This window comes from Choloepus didactylus, chromosome 7 (genome assembly GCF_015220235.1).
Source record: "Choloepus didactylus isolate mChoDid1 chromosome 7, mChoDid1.pri, whole genome shotgun sequence".
NCBI lineage: Eukaryota > Metazoa > Chordata > Mammalia > Pilosa > Megalonychidae > Choloepus > Choloepus didactylus.
This window is the reverse complement of record NC_051313.1, coordinates 3,578,373-3,600,745: the sequence shown is the minus strand read 5'-3', so window position 1 is coordinate 3,600,745 and position 22,373 is coordinate 3,578,373. Positions and strand designations below refer to the sequence as shown.

The following is a 22,373-nucleotide window of genomic DNA, read 5'->3' as shown; positions in this document are numbered from 1 at the left end:
TTTTTGATTATTAATTCGATTACTAGTTATTGATTTGTTGAGATCTTCTATTTCTTCTTGAGTCATGGTAGGTAGTGTGTGTATTTCTAGGACTTGTCCATTTCATCTGAGTTATCTAATTTGTTCGCATACAGTCCCTTTTATTTCTGTATGGTCAGTAGTAATGGCCTCCCTTTCCATTTCTGATTTTAGTTATTTGTGTCTTCTCTTTTACTTTGTCATCCTAGCCAAAGTTTTGTCTATTTTACTGATTTTGTCAAAAAACCAACTTTCAGTTTTGTTGATTGTCTCTATTGTTATTTTATTTTCTATTTCATTTATTACCACTCTACTCATTCTTATTTCTTTTACTAACTTTGGGTTTCATTTGCTCTTCTTTTTTTGGTATCCTTCCATTTTGAAGTTTGGCTTCTGATTTGAGAGTTTTCTTCTTTTTTAATGCAAGCATTTAAGCTATAAAGTTCCCTCTGAGCACTGCCTTTGCTGCATCCCATTAGTTTTGTTATGTCTTGTTTTCATTTTCATTCACCTTAAGATACTTCCTAATTTCCCTTGTGATTTCTTCTTTGACCCATTGCTTGTTTAAGAGTATGTTGTTTAATTTCCACATATTTGTGAATTTTCCATTTCTGCCTCTGTTATTGATTTCTAGCTTCATTCCATTGTGTTCAGAGAAGACATGTTATATGATTTCAGCACTTTTGAATTTATTGGGACTTGTTTTGTTACCTAAGATATGTTCTGTCTTGTAGAAGTGAATTGTTCTGTATGTCTGTTAGGTTTAGTTTGTTTCGAGTATTGTTCAAGTCTGGTATTTCCTTATTAATCTGCTGACTAAGTGTTCTATCCATTATTGGAAGTGGTGTATTGAAATCTCCTACTATTAATGTAGAACTATCAATTTCTCCTTTCAAACCTGTTAATATTTACTTTATATATTTTAGGGCTCTGCTGTTAGGTGAATATGTATTCAGAATTGTTATGTCTTCTTGTTGAATTGACCCCTTGATCCATGTACAGTGACCTTCTTTCTTCCTTATAACTGTTTTTGACCTAAAGTCTGTTTTATCTGATGTCAGTTAAGGTAACCCAGCTCTTGCATGATATATTTTTTTCCAATCCTTTCATTTTCAACCTACTTATGTCTTTGAATGTAAGATAAGTTTCTTGTAAACAGCAGATGGTTGAGTCTTACTGTTTTATCCATTCTGCCAATCGTTGCCTTTTGACTGAAGAGTTCAAAGTAACTACTGATAATACAGGACTTTCTTACACTATTTTACTATTTTGTCTTTGGAAATCTTATGCCTTTTTGATTCTCATTTTTTCTGTTAATACCTACTTCCATGTTTATTTGGTCTTTTGTATTGTACCATTTTTTGTCCCTTCTCATTTCTTTTTTAATTTATTTTTCATGTTTTTTTTTTGGGCTTGCCATGGTATTAAAAATTAACATCCTGTTAACAATTTCATTTGATACCAACTTATCTTCAATAGCATGCACATACTCTGTTCTTATGCCTCTCTTCCCTCCACTTTTTCTTACTTGTTACAAATTATATCCTTGTAGCTGTACATCTAAAACCATTGATTTATCATTACCATTTTAGCACCTGTAAGAAGTAAGAAGTGGAGTTACATACCAAAAAATACAATTCAATAGTACTGAAATTTACAGTGAGCCATATGGTTACCGTTACTGGAGTTCTTTATTTCTGCCTGCTGGTTCAGTCCACTGTCTAGTGTCCTTTCCTTGCAGTCTGAGGACTCCCTTCAGCACTGCTTGTGGGGCAGGGCTAGTGGTAATGACCTCCCTCAGCTTTTGTTTATTTTGGCATGTCTTAATATCTCCCTTTTTTTTTGAAAAGTCTAGCCAGATAAAAAATTCTTGGTTGCCAGTTGTTTTCTTTCAGCACTTTAAATATTTTGTTCCCCTGCCTTTTTGTCTCTATGGTTTTTGATGAGAAATCAGAACTTAATCTTACTGAGACTCCCTTGTTCATGACACATTGTTTTTCTCTTGTAGCTTGCAGAATTTTCTCTTTGACTTTGGCATTGGATAGTTTGACTTTAATGTCTCTGGTATGATTCTCTTAAAGTTTTTCCTGTTTGCGGTTTGTTGGTATTCTTGAATGTATAGTCAGATCTTTCCTTAACTTTGGGAAGTATTCTGCTTTTATTTCTTGGAACATTTCTTCTGCCCCTTTCTCTCTTTCTTTTCCTTCTGGGATTCCCTTAAAGCCTGTAGTGGTAGGTTTGATGGTGTCCCACAGGTCTCTTAAGATCTGTTCATTCTTTTTCATTCTTTTGCTTTCTGCCCCTCAGTCTGGCTCATTTCGATTGTCTTTTCTTTGAGATCACTGATTCTTTTTCCTGCCCCCTCCAGTCTGCTGTTAAAACCATCCAGGGAATTTTTCATTTCAGTTACTGTGCTCTTCAAGTCCAGTATTTCTGTTTAGTTTGTACTGGGAATCTCAAAGATATTTCCATGTTGTTCATTCATTCTTTTCCTCGTATGCCTTAGTTCTTTCTTCCTGTTTTCCTTTCTCTCCTTGGGCATATTGAGAATTATTTTTTTAACTTGTCTGTTTGGTAATTCCAAAGTCTGGTCCTCTTCACTGATGGTTTCTGGATTTTTATCTTGTTCCTTTGAAGATACCCAGAGACTCAGAAATTCTGTAATTTCACTTGAGATACTGAGTCTTTTGGTACTAGTAGTAAATTGCATGTTGGATTCATGCTGGTTACAATTGTGGATTCTTTATTTGGACCTCAGCATTTCAGAGGACCCTGTAACTCAGACCTTGTCTGGAGTGCATGTGAGTAACTTCACAAGGCCGTGTGCCAACCGTCCCTCCCCCCTGCCAGCGTTCAGTAGATGCGGCAGAATTAGTGCACCGAGTGTGGTGGGGAAGCCTTTACCGGAAGAGAAGCTGGTGAGAGTGATGTGTTGGTGAGAAGAGCAGCGGATGGGAGACTGGAGGCCTTGGGGTCTTGAGCCCTTGGGGAGGACACATCACTTCTGTTTCTGGAGCCCTTGGGGAGGACACATCACCTCTCCCTTTCTTTGCCTCCTCGTCTGGAAACTGAGGGAGTGCACTGGCTGAGTATGGCTTTAGCCCCACAGAATCTCCCTGTGAATAGTCAGGCCCTAAAATGTTTCCAGGAAATGATTAATTGCAACGATGGGAAATTTGTGATGTTGTTTTAGAAGGTGGGACTAAAGGAAGGACTTTTGTGATCTCATGTGTGCTTGTCTCATTTCATAGGAAACTTGCATCACCAGTTTTTGATATCATTAGAGAATTCTGATTCTGTTTACTCAACATATTGTATAAAAATTTATGCAATAAGTGATTCTGTTTACTCAACAAAAGATATCTGTTATTTAAAAATTTATACAATAAGGGTGGGAAACAAGGAATGGGGGATTTGATCTGAATAGAGTCTATATATTCCGAGTTTAACTTGCTCCTTTTGGGAGAATGTCTGACTTCTTGTTAGTGAGGGAATATAAGTAACGTTTTCTCTACCGCTGACTGTCTTCCCTTTTTTTCCATTATTCTGAGTTTACAGTATTGCCTTTTACCACCCTGTGTGTGGTGAGAGCTGTTACTACTACTGCTGCTAAACATCAGAAATGTGGAAAAGAAATGGAAACGTACTTGGGCTGATTCCACTCCCCACTCCCCACCCCGCAACATTTGAAATAAATCCTGGAGCCCTGATAATGAAGGTAGAGGGAAGTTTTTCTAGAGCATAATTTGGCGAGTCTTGCTTGGTAATGATGCATAGGTGATTTGGCTCAGTTAGAAAGGCATAGAAATTCCTCAGTAAAACAGACGCTCAATAACCGTGTCACTGTTTCCCTCAGACTAGTGCCATCCAAGCCACCACAGCCAAGTCTGATAGCACTTTCCCGCCTGATGCATTTGAATTAGGTTTTGTGATGCCTTGTATGGCATAAATGTTGCTTTTTAAACAATGAAATACTTTGTTTCATTTGACTTTCATGGCTGCTGCTATCTGGTTTTCTAGGTTAAGCTCGTCGTTTTCCTAGAGACCCCCAGTGGAAAAGAGCAGCTGGACCTCTGGTTAATGGGGCCTTATGAGCTGACCCAGTCGGGGCTGTCCGAGTCCCGAAGCCCGCGGGATGATGGGCCTGCGTTCTGTAGACATTTCCCTTGAGTCCAGTAATAATTAATATATTCAAAAGTGTGACGTCAAGTGGAGCGTGTGCAGGAATGTTATGCTGTGTCTGTTTTAGATAATAAAATGATGTGCCATTGATATTGGCTTCTGACTTGTCATTTTGTAAGAGTTGGGTATTCCACAGAAAGGGAAAATTTGTAACTCCAGATCTCTGAGAACAGAACTATCATTTAAAAAGACAATGTACGGTTTTCCCAAGTTGCAAATTGTGCGTGGATCATTACCTGACGTCACGCCCGCCTACAGTATCCCAGCTTGGAACAGGGGAGAGTAAATTCTGAAAGTTGGTCTGAAGGGGCAGTGTGGATGAATCATGAAACACTGTGACTACACAAACTGTGAAAGGGGAGAACAAAAAGGAGTTTCTCCAGCTTCCCACCTAATATAAAATGAGTACCTTTTGCCTGTTTTCTAGATAAGTGCAATAATTTTCCACCTCAAACATTTTATTTATCCGCTTCATTGTCTCACTTGTTTCTCCCAAATTGCCCTGCCATGTAAATGGAGTGGCTGCTGGCAAGGCCGGTCTGTTCGTTTGCCCACGCAGAGTGGACAGGACTTGGCGGGAGCTAATTCTCTCTCTGCACTGCTGGGAGAGTTTGCTGGGAAGTGGGGCTTTGCTTTGTTTGTGACCCACTGAGGGTGACTGGCTGTGCACGCTGGTTTTGATGTTTTGCCCAGGTCTGATATTCTATCTCTGTCTGAATGTGGGTGGTGAGTTCTAGCAACTGGCGTGAGGGATACATTCAAATTATGCAGTCATGTGTGCATTTCTAATTTTCAATGGATGCAGTGTGTTATAGAAATTTTTTAAGTTGTGCAGTCAGAGGATCCTAGGTGACCTTTTGTTTTACATGCTATTTTTTTCTTAGTGGTCCCATTACCCCGCATTTAAATCGCCTGTGTTTACAAAGCAGAATTGTTTTTCCACCCTCCTACTCAAATAGTAGAAATGTTTAGCCCATCCTGCCCATATGCATTTTCTCCTCAGAATATAAAGATTCTTTTGCAGATTTCCCAAATCCTTTCGTAGTAATTTTAAAAAATCTTACACTATGGGAAGGACCATAAATACAACTTATTGTCATATATAACTTTGTTTCTGAGAATATTCTCTACTGAAAATATGAGATGCATTTATAAGATGCCAGTTGTAAAAATCATGGCTGTTTTTGAATGCGCTTTCTGAAGTTACTATTTTGTGTATCTGCTTGTCTGTGCTCAAATCCGAGAACTCGCCAGGTGGCTTCCTGGCAGTGAAAATTCTTGTTGTTCGTTTTGCGATTCGTGCGACACTCTGGGTGGCCACCAAAGGCTCGAGCTGCCCCCAGTGGTCTAGCCGGCTGTCTTCTCTCCGGGGCGGAGGCCCTGCCTTCTGGGCTGCAGCCCTGACAGGTCTCGGCTGTGCATTTTATTTTCTGGCTCAGACTGGAGCTGGCAGAGTGTAGGACTCCAGGGACAGCGTCTTGGTTTGCCGGTTCTGCCACAAGTGTCATGGGGCTGGTTGGCCCAGGCGGCAGGAATGTGTTGTCTCTGGAGTTCTGGAAGCTGTAGGATGGAAGAGAAGGCGTCGGCAGGCTCCGGCTCTGTCGGACGTCTGGGCGTCCTGGTGGAGGCTTGTGGACTTCCCATAACCCGTCTGTTCCTCTGTCACGTGGCTGTCTGTCCCCCCATCTGTCTCCTCCTGCTGCATCCTGTTTCCTCTGAAAGGCCTGCAGCCACGCTGGATGAAGGCCGTCCTCCCTCACTCTGGCATCATGTGAAACAACAGTGTCTCCAAGGTCCTCGTCACGCCTGCAGGGCCGGGGCTGGGGCCTGAGCATGCCTTGGAGAGGGACAGGATTCAATTTGTAACAGACAGAAAAGGCTCAGCTCTTCTGAATGTGCCTTTTGAGATGGCCGCAGCAGTCCTGAGCCACTGAGTAAACCCCCGCCCCTGCTTGGCTCAGGAATTTAAAACACCATTAATTTTGACTGTATCAGTATCATTTTTTGCTACTGTGTTAAGAGGGATTTTCAGGGGTGATTGTTATATCTGATGCTGCCTTCTTATTTGGAATGCATTGGGGCATTTATAACAAATTCAAAATAAATTTTTTTTTTGTTATGCATGAAGTGTCTGCTTATTTTTTGTGTCTGTACAGAAGGTCTTCCTACCGAAGAATTGAAAAGTGTTCTGGAGAAGGTTGCATCCGAATGGAAGGATGTATCTCAGCATTTGGAAGATCTGGCAAGAAAGATTCAGCTGCAGGAAGAGATAAACGTTTACTTTAAGCAGCTTGACGAGCTTGAAAGGACCATACAGAAAACGGAGGAGTGGGTAAAACGCACCGCCTCTCTGGATCCTTCCCAGCAGACTCTGCCGGGTTTGAAGGACTCCTGCCAGGTAAGAGCCACCCGGAACTGAGTGAACTCCCCACCTGGCCCTGTCTTCACGGAGGGTCCTCCTTGTGTCTTGAACCCTGCAGGCTCTCAGCATTTTCTCTTCCCTAGCGGGAGCTGACCCACCTCCTTGGCCTCTGCCCCACCATCGAAATGGTGCGTTCCAGCTGCTCGGCCCTGAAGACTCGGCCTGCGGCTCCGGAGTTCATCCAGGAGGCCCTGGACAGCGTCCTGGGCCACTACCGAGCCGTGCACCAGGATCTGGAGGGTTGTCAGCAACAGCTAGAGAACGGTAAACCCATTCTCTCCTTTTCTCGTTCGAGAACTCAGTCCCTCCTCTCTCTTCTCGGTTTGCCTGAGTTGAAAAATTACTCCCCGTGCAGACTTGCTTGTTTTGCCCCAAGTACATTCTAGTTTTGGGGTTCACATTTGTTTCTGAAAATACAAACAGCTTTCCCATGTTCTGAAATCAAGTTCGTAGGAACTGATGTGTTTGCAGTAGTTACACAGGAGCTTTTTCTCTCTCTGCTTGAAGAGGGCCATCTGTACCATCACCAGTAAAGTAACTGAGCACTTACTTCTGTCTACTCAGTATGGTGCAACTTTTAGCCCCACCTTCTGTTCTTTTAAAAGAAATCACCTTCCTCTTTCAGAATCTGAAAAATTTTTGGAGATTTCTTGCTTTTGGAATAAACCTGTTTTTGGAAAGTTAACTGTTGAAGGTTTTGAAAGCTCATCGCTCTGACACTACATTCTTTTCTCCTTAGCTACTGGAATCGTGTTGTATTATGCAGCATTATGGGTTGTGTGTGTGATGCAATGTTAGGGATTGCGTGTGCTGAAAAGTGGCAAATTCACCCGTACTTGCTTGCAGCAGAGTTGCACTGTGTGATAATCGGAAGTATCTGTGTGAACACGTTAGATAAGTGAATCCTGGAACATTGTTTGAGCACCATGCTCTTTGCTCACTGGATTTAGATAAACTGAAAAGTGAGATGCGTGGTTGAAACTACCTCTCTCAACTTACTGTTACAAAACATACTTTCATTTCTGACAGATCCTAGGCGGGTTATACAGTGTCTCAGCTTGTTGCTGGTTGGTTTCACCCTTTGTGCTTCAGATGAACCAGCTTCCTTCCCAGCCAGTGTTGCTTGGGTGAGGTTTTCCCACTAAGGGCTGAAGTAGGTGCCGCCGAGACAGGCTTTGATGGTCCCCATATCTGGATTTCTGGGGTGCCTGATCCTTGGCGAGCACCTGGCCGCTGTGTTCCGGTACAGTGTCCTCCTCATAGATGGCTGTCCATCTTCGCACCTGTGCCTAGTGAGACAAAAGGCACGTTGCTCAGCACCGTCTTCAGAGATGCTTCCTCTTGATGAAACAGAAAAATGACAGTGGGCTAGTTACTGTCTCAAGCAGCGGTATCGACAGGAGTGAACTCACGATTCTCGGAAATGCCCACAGAATGATCTGTTTTATTAACTGGAACTCTTTTTACTTTTAATTGTGGAGTCTTGGGTGTTATGTATTAGAATTCACCTGTTATATACAGACGATGAATGGTATAGAAAATGATAGTAGGGTCCAAACATTATTTTCTCAAATTAAATGTTTTTAACAAACAGAGCTGAAGAGTCAACCTGGACAGGCCTATTTGGAAACACTGAAAACGCTGCAAGATTTGCTAACTGATTTGGAAAATAAGGCCCAGACATCCCTGGATGTCTTCAGTGATCTTGCGAATGTGGAAAAGGCCCTGCAAGAAAGAAAGGTAATGTTTGTGTTCGGTATCAGAATTCTGGGCCGTCTCTGATATCTTGCATTGCATGATGTTTTGAAAAGCTTTTTCAGCTTTTTAATTTTTTAAATGTTATTTGTTCTTATAATTTGAAGGTTAGTTACTATAATGTAGGACCTGGGCTAAAATAAAAGCAAGTTAATGAATATCTTTTTCTTCTTTTTTATTTAGAGAAGTTGTAGGTTTACAGAAAAATCATGGAGAAAGTACAGAGTTCCCATATTCCACCCCCAACACAGTGCAGTTTTTCCTATTAACGTTTCGCACTTGTGTGGTGTGTTTGTTACAATTGATCAAACAATCTTATTTTAATTATACTGTTAACCTTGGTCCATATTGTACATTAGTGTTCACTGTTTGTGTTGTACAGTCCTATATTATTTCAAAAATTTTTATTCTGGTAGCATATATTCAACGTAAAATTTCCCATTTAATCTGTTTCAAATGTACATGTTAGTGCTATTAATTGCATTCTTGATCCTGCGCTGCCAGCACCACCATCATCACCCTGAACTGGAGCTCCGAACCAGTTAAGCAGTAGCTCCCCATTCCCTACCCCACCCCAGCCCCAGTAACCTCAGGTCAAGTTTCTGGTCCTATGAATTTGCATATTTTAATTATTCACATCAGTGACATCATGATATCCTCAAGTTTCATCCATTTTGTCACATATCAGAAGTTTATTCCTTTTTAAGGCTGAATAATATTCCATTGTGCATTTTGTTTATCCATCCATCTGTTGATGGGATTGGGTTGCTTCCATCTTTTGCACTTGTGATTAATGCCAACATGAACATTGGTGTGCAAATGTATGTTTGATTCCCTGTTTTCCCTGAATATACCTTTTGGGTATATACCTAGATGTGGGATTATCGGGTCATATGGTAATTCTGTTCTTAACTTTCTAAACACCTAGCTGTCTTCCACAGTGGTTGTGCCCCTTTACATTCCCACCAACAATGACTGAGTGTCCCTGTTTCTCCGCATCCTCTCCAATGCTTATTTTCCGTTTCTTAATAGCCCATTTAGTGGATGTGAAATGGTATGTCATTGTGGTTTTGATTTGCATTTCCCTGGTGGCTGTTGATGTTGAACATCTTTTCATGTGCTTTTTGGCCATTTGCATATATTTTTTGGAGAAATATTCAATTCTTTGGCCCATTTTTTATGGGGTTGGTTTTTTTTTTTTGTTGCTGAATTGTAGGATTTCTTTATGTATTCTGTATGTGAAACCGTTATTGGATATTTCCAAATATTTTATCCCATTGTGTAGGGTGTTTTTTATTTTTAAGATGAAGTCTTTTGGTATACTAAAGTTTGTAATTTTTATGAAGTCCCATTACCTATTTTTTCCATTGTTGCTTGTTACTTTGGTGTGAAGTCTAAGGAACCCTTGCCTGACGTGAGGTTCTGAGCGTGCTTCCTTATGTTTTCTTCTAAGAAATTTTATAGTTCTGGTTCTTATATTTAAGTCTGTGATCCATTTTGAGTTAGTTTTTCTATGTGGTGTGAGGTAGGGGTCCACCTACATACTTTTGCATATGGATATCTGGTTTTCCAGCACTGTTTGTTGAGGACTGTTCTTTTCCAATTGATTGATTGGATTTGGCACCCTTGTCAAAAACTGTGCCCTAGATGTGATGGTCTATTTCTGAACTTTCAGTTCTATTCCATTGGTCTATATGTCTGTCCTCATGCCAGGATCACACTGTTTTGTTAACCGTAGCTTTGCAATAAGTTTTAATATCAGGAAGTGGGAGTTCTTCTACTTCCTTTTTCATGACGATTTTGGCTATTTGGGGCTCCTTAGCCTTCCTTATAAATTTATGATTGGCTTTTTTATTTCTGCAAAGAAGGCTGTTAGAATTTTGATTGGTATTGTGTTGAATCTGTTAATAACTTTGTGTGGAATTGGCATTGTAAAAATATTTATTTCCAGTCCTTGAGCATGAAATGTCCTTCTATTTATTTAGGTCTTCTTTGATTTCAGCAGTGTTTCGTAGTTTTGCATGTGCAAGTCCTTTACATCCTTGGTAGAATTTATTCCTAGATATTTGACTCTTTTAGTTGCTTTTAATGAATATCTTTTTAATGGAAGAAAGATCTTCTATTGTAATGAGCCCCAAATTCTCAAACTGTTAAAATATCTTTAATACAGTGAAGATTATAGTCTATTTCCCTTGCCATTTAGATGAGTAGTTTTGTGGCTCTGCATGCTTTCACTGGAGAAAACAAATCAACCATGGCCCACCATGGTCTTTGCTCTGTGACTTTTAGGGCACAGAGTGTATTATGTATGGCCCACAGTTAAATCATGAAGGGAGAGCTTTAACTTTTTTATTATACTTATTTTTTTCATGTTCTTCACATTTCTTTTTTGGTAAAAGAGTTTTGAAAAAGTGAATTTTGCCTGCTTTATTGCCCATATTGTTTCACCTGTACAGATGAATTGTGTGTATTTTTAATCTTTTAACACTTTTTCCAGGCTCTTGATGAAACCCTTGAGCATCAAAAACCTACATTAGATAAACTTGCAGAAGAAATGAAGGCTTTGGAGAAAAATGCCCCTCCTCACATAGAGAAGAAGTACAAGCAAGAATGTGATGCTGTCCAAGGAAAGTGGAACAAACTAAAACTCGAGGTTTCCAAAGATGCACATCTGCTTGAAGAAATTATCCCCAAGCTCCAAACTTTTGAGGTATATCCAGAGGCCACTGGGAGTTCTAGTCTCTTACGGTGTGAAATCGAAATTTTCATGTCCAAATCTTTCAGTTAAAATAGACATTTGAGAGTTGGACATTCTTTTTAAGACCCATGTTTCTTAAGTACTTAAGGAGAAGTTTATTACTTACCTACCACAGAAATAATTTAAATGTGCTGGGGAGTGCTTTTACTTCACTATGTCTTGCAGAAAAGGCTTCTTGCTACAGGTAAATTGGGCCTTGAGAATAAGAGAAAGTTGCTTGAAGATGGTCAGAATAGTATGTAGGGATGAGCCTCGTATCGTTACCTTGTGGCAGTAACTTGGTCCGGGTTGTCGAAGTTGCCCAGGCAGGAGCCGGGAGCTGAGTCTTTGAACCTCTTTCTGTTAAGCTCCTGGACATTTAGAGTTGAAAATGTGAACGAAGCCAGGGACAAATAGGGCCAGATTGGGAAAGCAAGTCGTTCGAGAGACGTGAACATTCCGAGGCAGGATGCTTTGCTATATCTGAAAACGTCAACAGGTGAAGAATGATAAAGCCCGTCAGGAAAGTCAACTGGAGGACAGATAAAGAGGGTGTGGCAAAGGTGACTGTCAGGTAACGGGATGGTAGGAGCTTTCCCTGGAGGAAGACGAGATGCAGAGGGTCCGTGTCAGTCTGCCTCTGCCAGGAGAGCGTGGATGGGGATGCCACCGCTGCCTTCTGACCCGGGTCTGCCTTCTTTAGTCCGTCACTCAGGGAGCTTGGACATTTTTTTGTTTATACTGATGTATCTCAGGATACACGTCTAGAAGAGCGCCTGGCTCTGAAAAGGCATTCAGTAAATATTTTTGGTGCCTGTGAAGTGATATTGGTAATGGAGGTTTAGATTTGGAATCCAGGTTATATGTATGTATGTTTATGCATGTGTGCATGGAAATGTGTATATGTACGTGTATGTGCACATGTATGTATATGTATGTGTGTACATGTGTCTGTAAGTGTGTATGTTTGTGTGTGCGTGTGTGTGCATGCATGTGTATACACGTGTGTGTGACATATGCACCCGATCCCATGAGGGTTATGTTTATGTGTGCGTGCATGTGTGTGCATGCATGTGCATACATATGTATGTGCATGTATGTATATGTGTGTGTGCATATGTAACATGTTTGTGTGTGCATGCATGTGTATACATATGTGTATATGTATGTATATGTGTGCATGCATATGTAACGTGTATGTGTGCATGTGTGTGCATGCATGTGCATACATATGTATGTGTATGTATGTATCCACTTCTATCTGGAACTTTTTTTTTTTCCCCATTCCAGGGAACAGTTTTGCTCCTTTATTTGCTTTGAAGGACTTGCTTCTTAATTAGCCACTTAGAAGCCACTTGGAAAAACTTTTGATTAATTTTGATTAATTTCCCCCCAAGGATTTGAGATAATTGTGGTGGGTATTTACAGGTGATAATTTCAGTGCCTGTCTAGGTAATATTTTAGATTTTGAAGTTCTGTAGTTTTAGGCCCAATGCCGATTTATGATGGTATTTCTTAAGAACAGAAGAGACTGATTCCTTTTAAAAATGCATCTTTTAATTCTGTAAGTAATACCTGAAAGTTGCTCATTATGAAGAAATTGAATAATAGAGAAGTCAAATGGATTGACAGAATTCCCCGTCCTCCCCAGTACATCTCTGTTCCTGGAGGCGGCTGCTCTGACCAGTGGATTTGGCTGGAGGTTAAGACATTCGAAGTCTGCAGGAAAAGCCCACGAGTGTTACGCCTGCTGCCCATGTTCCCCCACCCCAGGAGAAACAGACACCACGGGAACACACTGAGGACCATTACGTAGGAAGTAGTGAGTGGGCTTCAAGTCAACCCCTGGAGGGAAATCAGAGTGTCTTTCACTGACACAGCAGACTTAGGCTTCGAAAGTGTCTTCTTAGCTCCGCACTTGCTTCTTTTCTGGGCACCATTTTCTGGTTCTGGCAGGGAGCTCTCGTTGTTGCACATTTGGGTTTTCTGTTACTGCTGGCTTGGTGGTGCTTTCCTCGTTGATTCCACTTCGTCTACACTGCAGGTCCTTTTGTGCGAGTAGAGGTTGGGCCACATGGTCTTACTGTCATGTCAGGGGCAAATAAGATCTTATGATCTTCAGTTATTCTTTTTGTCTGATCCTTGCCAGTGTAGTGACCTCAATTCCTGTACTTAAGAATTAAGATGTTAATTGGTGTTTTCAAAAACTACCTCACAGAAAGTTCTCTCACTCCTTCTTAGCTGCAAAACATTACAAAAAGGCATAACACAGGTAACTTTTTTCATTGTACTTTTTTTTTTTTTTTTAAAATGCAATTTTATTGAGATATACTCACATACCATATAATCCATCCAAAGTATATAATCAATGGCATACAGTATCATCACAAGTTGTGCAATCATTGGAAGTACTGGCTTGTAATTTAAGGTGGAAAAAAATAAAACAACTGCTTAGCTTTTTTGTTTTTAAATCATTGTCTTCAAGGCAAAAATTCAAATGCCGTAGCATATACATTTATGTATTTTTTTTTTTTAATCATCATTTTATTGAGATATATTCACATACCACGCAGTCATACAAAACAAATTGTACTTTCGATTGTTTACAGTACCATTACATAGTTGTACATTCATCACCTAAATCAATCCCTGACACCTTCATTAGCACACACACAAAAATAACAAGAATAATAATTAGAGTGAAAAAGAGCAATTGAAGTAAAAAAGAACACTGGGTACCTTTGTCTGTTTGTTTGCTTCCCCTACTTTTCTACACATCCATCCATAAACTAGACAAAGTGGAGTTTGGTCCTTATGGCATTCCCAATCCCACTGTCACCCCTCATAAGCTACATTTTTATACAACTGTCTTCGAGATTCATGGGTTCTGGGTTGTAGTTTAATAGTTTCAGGTATCCACCACCAGCTACCCCAATTCTTTAGAACCTAAAAAAGGTTGTCTAAAGTGTGCGTAAGAGTGCCCACCAGAGTGATCTCTCGGCTCGTTTTGGAATCTCTCTGCCACTGAAGCTTATTTCATTTCCTTTCACATCCCCCTTTTGGTCAAGAAGATGTTCTCCATCCCACGATGCCGGGTCTACATTCCTCCCCGGGAGTCATATTCCACGTTGCCAGGGAGATTCACTTCCCTGGGTGTCTGATCCCACGTAGGGGGGAGGGCAGTGATTTCACCTTTCAAGTTGGCTTAGCCAGAGAGAGAGGGCCACATCTGAGCAACAAAGAGGCATTCAGGAGGAGACTCTTAGGCACAAATACAGGGAGGCCTAGCCTCTCCTTTGCAGCAACCGTCTTCCCAAGGGTAAAACTTATGGTAGAGGGCTCAACCCATCAAACCACCAGTCCCCTATGTCTGTGGTCATGTTAGCAACCATGGAGGTGGGGTAGGCGAATACCCCTGCATTCTCCACAGGCTCCTCAAGGGGGCACTACATCTTTTTTTTTTTTTTTTCCTTGTTTGTCTTTTTTCTTTTTTTTTTTTTTTTAACTTTCCCTTCTTTTTTAAATCAACTGTATGAAAAAAAAAGTTAAAAAGAAAACAAACATACAATAAAAGAACATTTCAAAGAGACCATAACAAGGGAGTAAGAAAAAGACAACTAACCTAAGATAACTGCTTAACTTCCAACATGTTCCTACTTTACCCCAAGAAAGTTACATAATATAGCAACATTTCAGTGAACTTGTTCCTACTACATCCATCAGAAATTAACAGACCATAGTCATTTCTGGGCATCCCCAGAACGTTAAATAGCTTATCTGTTCTTCTTGGATTATTGTTCCCCCTTCCTTAATTGCTCTCTACTGCTAGTTCCCCTACATTCTACATTATAAACCATTTGTTTTACATTTTTCAAAGTTCACATTAGTGGTAGCATATAATATTTCTCTTTTTGTGCCTGGCTTATTTCGCTCAGCATTATGTCTTCAAGGTTCATCCATGTTGTCATATGTTTCACCAGATCGTTCCTTCTTACTGCCGCGTAGTATTCCATCGTGTGTATATACCACATTTTATTTATCCACTCATCTGTTGAAGGACATTTGGGTTGTTTCCATCTCTTGGCAATTGTGAATAATGCTGCTATGAACATTGGCGTGCAGATATCTGTTCGTGTCACTGCTTTCCGATCTTCCGGGTATATACCGAGAAGTGCAATCACTGGATCGAATGGTAGCTCTATATCTAGTTTTCTAAGGAACTGCCAGACTGACTTCCAGAGTGGCTGAACCATTATACAGTCCCACCAACAATGAATAAGAGTTCCAATTTCTCCACATCCCCTCCAGCATTTGTAGTTTCCTGTTTGTTTAATGGCAGCCATTCTAACCGGTGTTAGATGGTATCTCATTGTGGTCTTAATTTGCATCTCTCTAATAGCTAGTGAAGCTGAACATTTTTTCATGTGTTTCTTGGCCATTTGTATTTCCTCTTCAGAGAACTGTCTTTTCATATCTTTTGCCCATTTTATACTTGGGCTGTCTGTACTATTGTCATTGAGTTGTAGGATTTCTTTGTATATGCAAGATATCAGTCTTTTGTCAGATACATGGTTTCCAAAAATTTTTTCCCATTGAGTTGGCTGCCTCTTTACCTTTTTGAGAAATTCCTTTGAGGTGCAGAAACTTCTAAGCTTGAGGAGTTCCCATTTATCTATTTTCTCTTTTGTTGCTTGTGCTTTGGGTTGTAAAGTCTAGGAAGTGGCCTCCTAATACAAGGTCTTGAAGATGTTTTCCTACATTATCTTCTAGGAGTTTTATGGTACTTTCTTTTATATTGAGATCTTTGGTCCATTTTGAGTTAATTTTTGTGTAGGGGGTGAGGTAGGGGTCCTCTTTCATTCTTTTGGATATGGATATCCGACTCTCCCAGCCCCATTTGTTGAAAAGACCATTATGGCTCAGTTCGGTGACTTTGGGGGCCTTATCAAAGATCAGTCGGCCATAGATCTGAGGGTCTATCTCTGAATTCTCAATTCGATTCCATTGATCTATATGTCTATCTTTGTGCCAGTACCATGCTGTTTTGGCAACTGTGGCTTTATAATAAGCTTCAAAGTCAGGGAGTGTAAGTCCTCCCACTTCGTTTTTCTTTTTTAGAGTGTCTTTAGCAATTCGAGGCATCTTCCCTTTCCAAATAAATTTGATAACTAGCTTTTCCAAGTCTGCAAAGTAGGTTGTTGGAATTTTGATTGGGATTGCATTGAATCTGTAGATGAGTTTGGGTAGAATTGACATCTTAATGACATTTAGCCTTCCTATCCATGAACATGGAATATTTTTCCATCTTTTAAGGTCCCCTTCTATTTCTTTTAGTAGAGTTATGTAGTTTTCTTTGTATAGGTCTTTTACATCTTTGGTTAAGTTGATTCCTAGGTACTTGATTTTTTTAGTTGCTATTGAAAATGGTATCTTTTTCTTGAGTGTCTCTTCAGTTTGTTCATTTCTAGCATATAGAAACATTACTGACTTATGTGCATTAATCTTGTATCCCGCTACTTTGCTAAATTTGTTTATTAGCTCTAGTAGGTGTATCGTTGATTTCTCAGGGTTTTCTAGATATAAGATCATATCATCTGCAAACAATGACAGTTTTACTTCTTCTTTTCCAATTTGGATGCCTTTTATTTCTTTGTCTTGCCGGATTGCCCTGGCTAGCACTTCCAGCACAATGTTGAATAACAGTGGTGACAGCGTGCATCCTTGTCTTGTTCCTGATCTTAGAGGGAAGGCTTTCAGTCTCTCACCATTGAGTACTATGCTGGCTGTGGGTTTTTCATATATGCTCTTTATCATGTTGAGGAAGTTTCCTTCAATTCCTACCTTTTGAAGTGTTTTTATCAAAAAGGGATGTTGGATTTTGTCAAATGCTTTTTCAGCATCTATTGAGATGATCAATTGATTTTTCCCTTTCGAGTTTTTAATGTGTTGTAATACATTGATTGTTTTTCTTATGTTGAACCATCCTTGCATGCCTGGAATGAACCCCACTTGGTCATGGTGTATGATTTTTTTAATGTGTCTTTGGATTCGATTTGCAAGTATTTTGTTGAGGATTTTTGCATCTATATTCATTAGGGAGATTGGCCGGTAGTTTTCCTTTTTTGTAGCATCTTTGCCTGGTTTTGGTATTAGATTGATGTTAGCTTCATAAAATGAGTTAGGTAGTGTTCCATTTTTTTCAATGTTTTGAAAGAGTTTGAGTAAGATTGGTGTCAGTTCTTTCTGGAAAGTTTGGTAGAATTCCCCTGTGAAGCCATCTGGCCCTGGGCATTTATTTGTGGGAAGATTTTTGATGACTGATTGGATCTCTTTGCTTGTGATGGGTTGGTTGAGGTCTTCTATTTCTTCTCTGGTCAGTCTAGGTTGTTCATATGTTTCCAGGAAATTGTCCATTTCTTCTACATTATCCAGTTTGTTGCCATACAGTTGTTCATAATATCCTCTTATAATTTTTTTAATTTCTTCAGGATCTGCAGTTATGTCACCTTTTTCATTCATTATTTTGTTTATATGGGTCTTCTCTCTTTTTGATTTTGTCAGTCTAGCTAGGGGCTTGTCAATCTTGTTGATCTTCTCAAAGAACCAACTTTTGGTGATATTTATCCTTTCTATTGTTTTTTTGTTCTCTATGTCATTTATTTCTGCTTTAATCCTTGTTATTTCTTTTCTTCTACTTGGTTTAGGATTGGTTTGCTGTTCATTTTCTAGCTTCTTCAGTTGATCCATTAGTTCTTTGATTTTGGCTCTTTCTTCCTTTTTAATATATGCGTTTAGTGCTATAAATTTCCCCCTTAGCACTGCTTTTGCTGCATCCCATAGGTTTTGGTATGTTGTGTTCTCATTTTCATTCGTCTCTATATATTTAGCAATTTCTCTTGCTATTTCTTCTTTAACCCACTGATTGTTTAGGAGTGTGTTGTTTAACCTCCAGGTATTTGTGAATTTTCTAAGTCTCTGATGGTAATTGACTTCTAATTGTATTCCATTGTGGTCAGAGAATGTGCTTTGAATAATTTCAATCTTTTTAAATTTATTGAGGCTTGTTTTATGTCCCAGCATATGATCTATTCTGGAGAAAGTTCCGTGAGCACTAGAAAAGTATGTGTATCCTGGTGATTTGGGATGTAATGTCCTGTATATGTCTGTTAAATCTAATTCATTTATCAGATTGTTTAGGTTTTCAATTTCCTTATTGGTCTTCTGTCTGGTTGATCTATCTATAGGAGAGAGTGATGTGTTGAAGTCTCCCACAATTATTGTGGAAACATCAATTGCTTCCTTTAGTTTTGCCAGTGTTTCTCTCATGTATTTTGTGGCACCTTGATTGGGTGCATAGACATTTACGATTGTTATTTCTTCTTGCTGAATTGCCCCTTTTATTAGTATGTAGTGGCCTTCTTTGTCTCTCAAAACATCCCTGCATTTGAAGTCTATTTTATCTGAGATTAATATTGCTACACCTGCTTTCTTTTGGCTGTAGCTTGCATGAAATATTTTTTTCCATCCTTTCACTTTCAGTTTCTTTGTGTCCCTGTGTCTAAGATGAGTCTCTTGTATGCAACATATTGATGGTTCATTTTTTTTGATCCATTCTGCGAATCTATATCTTTTAATTGGGGAGTTTAATCCATTTACATTCAACGTTAAAACCGTGAAGGAATTTCTTGAATCGGCCATCTTATCCTTTGGATTATGTTTGCCATATTTTTCCCTCTCTCTATTAATATCCTTTATTGTACCCATACCGAATCTCTTTAGTACTGAACCTTTCTCCAGGTCTCTCTGTCCTGTCTTTGTTTCTCTGTCTGTAGGGCTCCCTTTAGTATCTCCAGTAGGGCAGGTCTCTTGTTAGCAAATTCTCTCAGCATTTCTTTGTCTGTGAAAAATTTAAGCTCTCCCTCAAATTTGAAGGAGAGCTTTGCTGGATAAAGTATTCTTGGCTGGAAATTTTTCTCACTCAGAATTTTAAATATATCGTGCCACTGCCTTCTTGCTTCCATGGTGGCTGCTGAGTAGTCACTACTTAGTCTTATGCTGTTTCCTTTGTATGTGGTGAATTGCTTTTCTCTTGCTGCTTTCAGAACTTGCTCCTTCTCTTCTATGTTTTGACAGTGTGATCAGTATATGTCTCGGAGTGGGTTTTTTTGGATTTATTCTATTTGGAGATCGCTGAGCATTTATGATTTGTGTATTTATGTTGTTTAGAAGATTTGGGAAGTTTTCCCCAACAATTTCTTTGAATACTCTTCCTAGACCTTTACCCTTTTCTTCCCCTTCTGGGACACCAATGAGTCTTATATTCGGACGTTTCATATTATCTATCATATCCCTGAGGTCCATTTCGAGTTTTTCAATTTTTTTCCCCATTCTTTCTTTTATGCTTTCATTTTCCATTCTGTCATCTTCCAGGTCACTGATTCGTTGTTCAACTTCCTCTAGTCTTGTACTATGAGTGTCCAGAATCTTTTTAATTTGGTCAACAGTTTCTTTAATTTCCATAAGATCATCCATTTTTTTATTTAGTCTTGCAATGTCTTCTTTATGCTCTTCTAGGGTCTTCTTGATTTCCTTCATATCCCGTACTATGGTCTCATTGTTCATCTTTAGTTCTTTGAGTAGCTGCTCTAGGTGCTGTGTCTCTTCTGGTCTTTTGATTTGGGTGCTTGGGCTTGGGTTATCCATATCGTCTGGTTTTTTTCATATGCTTTATAATTTTCTGTTGTTTTTGGCCTCGTGGCATTTGCTGAACTTGATAGGGTTCTTTTAGGGTTTGTAGACCAGTTGAAGTCCTTATCTCTAATTTATCAGATCTACAGCTTCGTGGAGTACACTTTCTCTAACTAACCAGCAGGTGGCGTCCACGAGCCACCTGTTCTCCACAAGCCAGATCTCCCCTGCTTAGCCTTTTTGGTGAGTGGGGGAGTGAGTCTTGTGGGGCCCAATTGGTGTACCAAGCTTGCGTGTGTAGTTGGTGTTGCCTGCCCTGTATGTGGGGCGTGTTTCTGGGCAGTCGGGGAGGGGGGGTGGCCCTAACAATCAAATCTCCCTGATGATCCTAGAGTTTTTAAAGCTACTGCAATAGTCTAATCCTTCAGTTCAGTCCTGCCACAGTTTGTCTCTGCCACTGACCCACAAGTCTTTGGTATTGGCGTATGGCTCCTGAGACTTGCAAGTGGGCCCCTCTTCCAGGCTGTGCACCCCGGGTCCTCTGTTGAGGGATGACTGTGCTATGTCACAGGTGAGTGCCGTCCCCCCAGGGCAGTTCTGGGCTGCTGGGCTGTGTTGGGAGGCTCCCAGTCTGCTCAAATGATGGCTGAATGGGGCTCTGTTTGATTCACACTGCTCCCCCTTCCCAGCTCTGGGACATTCAGCTGAGGTTGCAGGGAAGGCTAATGTCCACGCCCAGTTTTGTGGTGTGTGCCTGTTATTTGAAGCACTTCCGTCACACTGGGTTGTCTGGGGCAGCTCTGGGCTATGGGGCTGGCGATGGGCAGGAGTGTTTCCTGTCCACCAGGATGGTGGCTGTGAGCGGACACCCCCCCTTTTCTTGGGAAGTTGTGTTGTTTAGTGAATTTTCTCAGCCACTGGATTTTTGCCTTTTGTCTCAGAGCTCTCTTAGTTCTGCTCTTGACTTGACGTGCCCAAATTTCAATTCTTTGAAGCTTTCTGTATTGAGCTTCTTAGAGTAATTGTTTTAGAAAAAGCAAAAAGGATTTAAAAAAAAAAAAAAAAAAAAAACGGCCCTCCTCAGAGATCTAATGGGTTATTGAAATGCTAATAGACAAAGCAACCAGGGCCATTAAGGAAAGGTGCACAGGGCAGAGAGATCAGCTTTGCTTCGGGATTTGCATATGCGCCTCAAGGCCTGATCTCCGCCCTTCCCCTTTCTGTGTTCACCAGAACTCCAAAAATCCTCTGCTTTTATTTTGGAGTTTTTCGTGTTGTTTTTTTTCTATGCCTGTCTCCTCTCTGCCGGGCTGGCTGCTCTCAGAGTCTCTGGTGTCTGGTCTCAGTCTATCTATGGTTGGAGTTTGAATCAGTAGAATGAGTTTCCGATAAGAGCAGCCACTGCAATTCTCCCTTCTCCTTCCCGGAGCTGACAGCCCCTCCTCCCCCGGGACTGAGCCTGGCAGGGAGGGGCGCGGGTCCCCTGGCCGCAAAAACTTACAGATTTCGCTGATCTCAGCAGTTCCACGTTTTCATGAGTGTTGTATGAAGTATGCCCAAAGACAGATTGCTCTGTGGTGTCCAGTCCACGCAGTTCCTGGCTTTTTACCTACTTTCCTGGAGGAGTAACTAAAACATACAGCTCACCAGTCTGCCATCTTGCCCCGCCTCTTCATTGTACTTTTAATATTAATTTTACTGACGTTTTCTTGTGAATCATGGGGATAAAATGTAAAGTCCTCTGAGGCTGCTTGTATATCTCTTATTATAATTTGCAGCAGTATTATCTTTGGATTCAGGGTTGCAAGATGTTCTGTAGTTACTTCCTTGGTCCTGCTGAAAATCTCCTCCATGTGGTCCAGCTGGGAAACCAGACACCTGTCTCCTAGCACACACAAAACTCTTGGACTTCCTGCCCCTCTGGTCTCTTGGGATCCTCCATAGCCCCCCTGTGGGTGCAGACCCCACTCTCATCATTGCCCTGGAGATCCTGTCACCCTCAAGTCCACCTCCCCACATCTCTTCTCTTCCCTCTCTAGTTCACGCCCCACTATGATGTCAGGCATCCTTCTGGAAAGGACCACATGTCCTCACCCTGGTAATTGAGCCTATCCCACAGTCACCTCAGCAGCCCCTGCCCTTCCCTTGCCGACAAGCTCTGCTCCCCCCGACCCCTGAGCCGAGTTGGGGAAGAGAGTGGGAGGGTCACAAAGGACCACGGTGGACAAACTGCCAGTCTCCAGAAGTGTCACGGCCTCCTCTTGTCTGCTCATCCTTAAGAATGCGTACGCTCTGCAGGTGATCGTCAGTCTCGCCCCCTCCACACCCACAGCTCGAATGGATTGTCCCTTCCCTGGGACCCTCCTGTGCGCTGTTCAGGCCAGTTCTTGTGATCTTCGGACCTGGGTGTGAGCTCTTGGTGGATGGGAACCTCGTCTAGCGTTCCCAAGGGAAGGAGATGAGGGTGTCATTGCTTTGTGGTTGTCATCCCTACCTGCTGGATGAGGTTGGATCTGTAAAATCCTAAACGGGGCACAGCGGTACTAACAGCTGTGTTGTTCAAAGGCTCAT

At 40.9% G+C, this 22,373-nt stretch overlaps 1 protein-coding gene across 12 annotated transcripts in view; it reads left to right on the top strand.

The window, feature by feature from the left end:
• Window positions 1-22,373, top strand: part of UTRN (utrophin) — a 473,101-nt gene that overhangs the window by 132,620 nt on the left and 318,108 nt on the right. For all 12 annotated transcript variants that reach the window (XM_037844841.1, XM_037844842.1, XM_037844838.1 and 9 more), the window contains 4 exons: window positions 6,357-6,598; window positions 6,706-6,886; window positions 8,217-8,362; window positions 10,875-11,087. In XM_037844841.1, coding sequence (XP_037700769.1) covers window positions 6,357-6,598; window positions 6,706-6,886; window positions 8,217-8,362; window positions 10,875-11,087 — 782 coding nt within the window. The remainder of the gene's footprint in view (window positions 1-6,356; window positions 6,599-6,705; window positions 6,887-8,216; window positions 8,363-10,874; window positions 11,088-22,373) is intronic.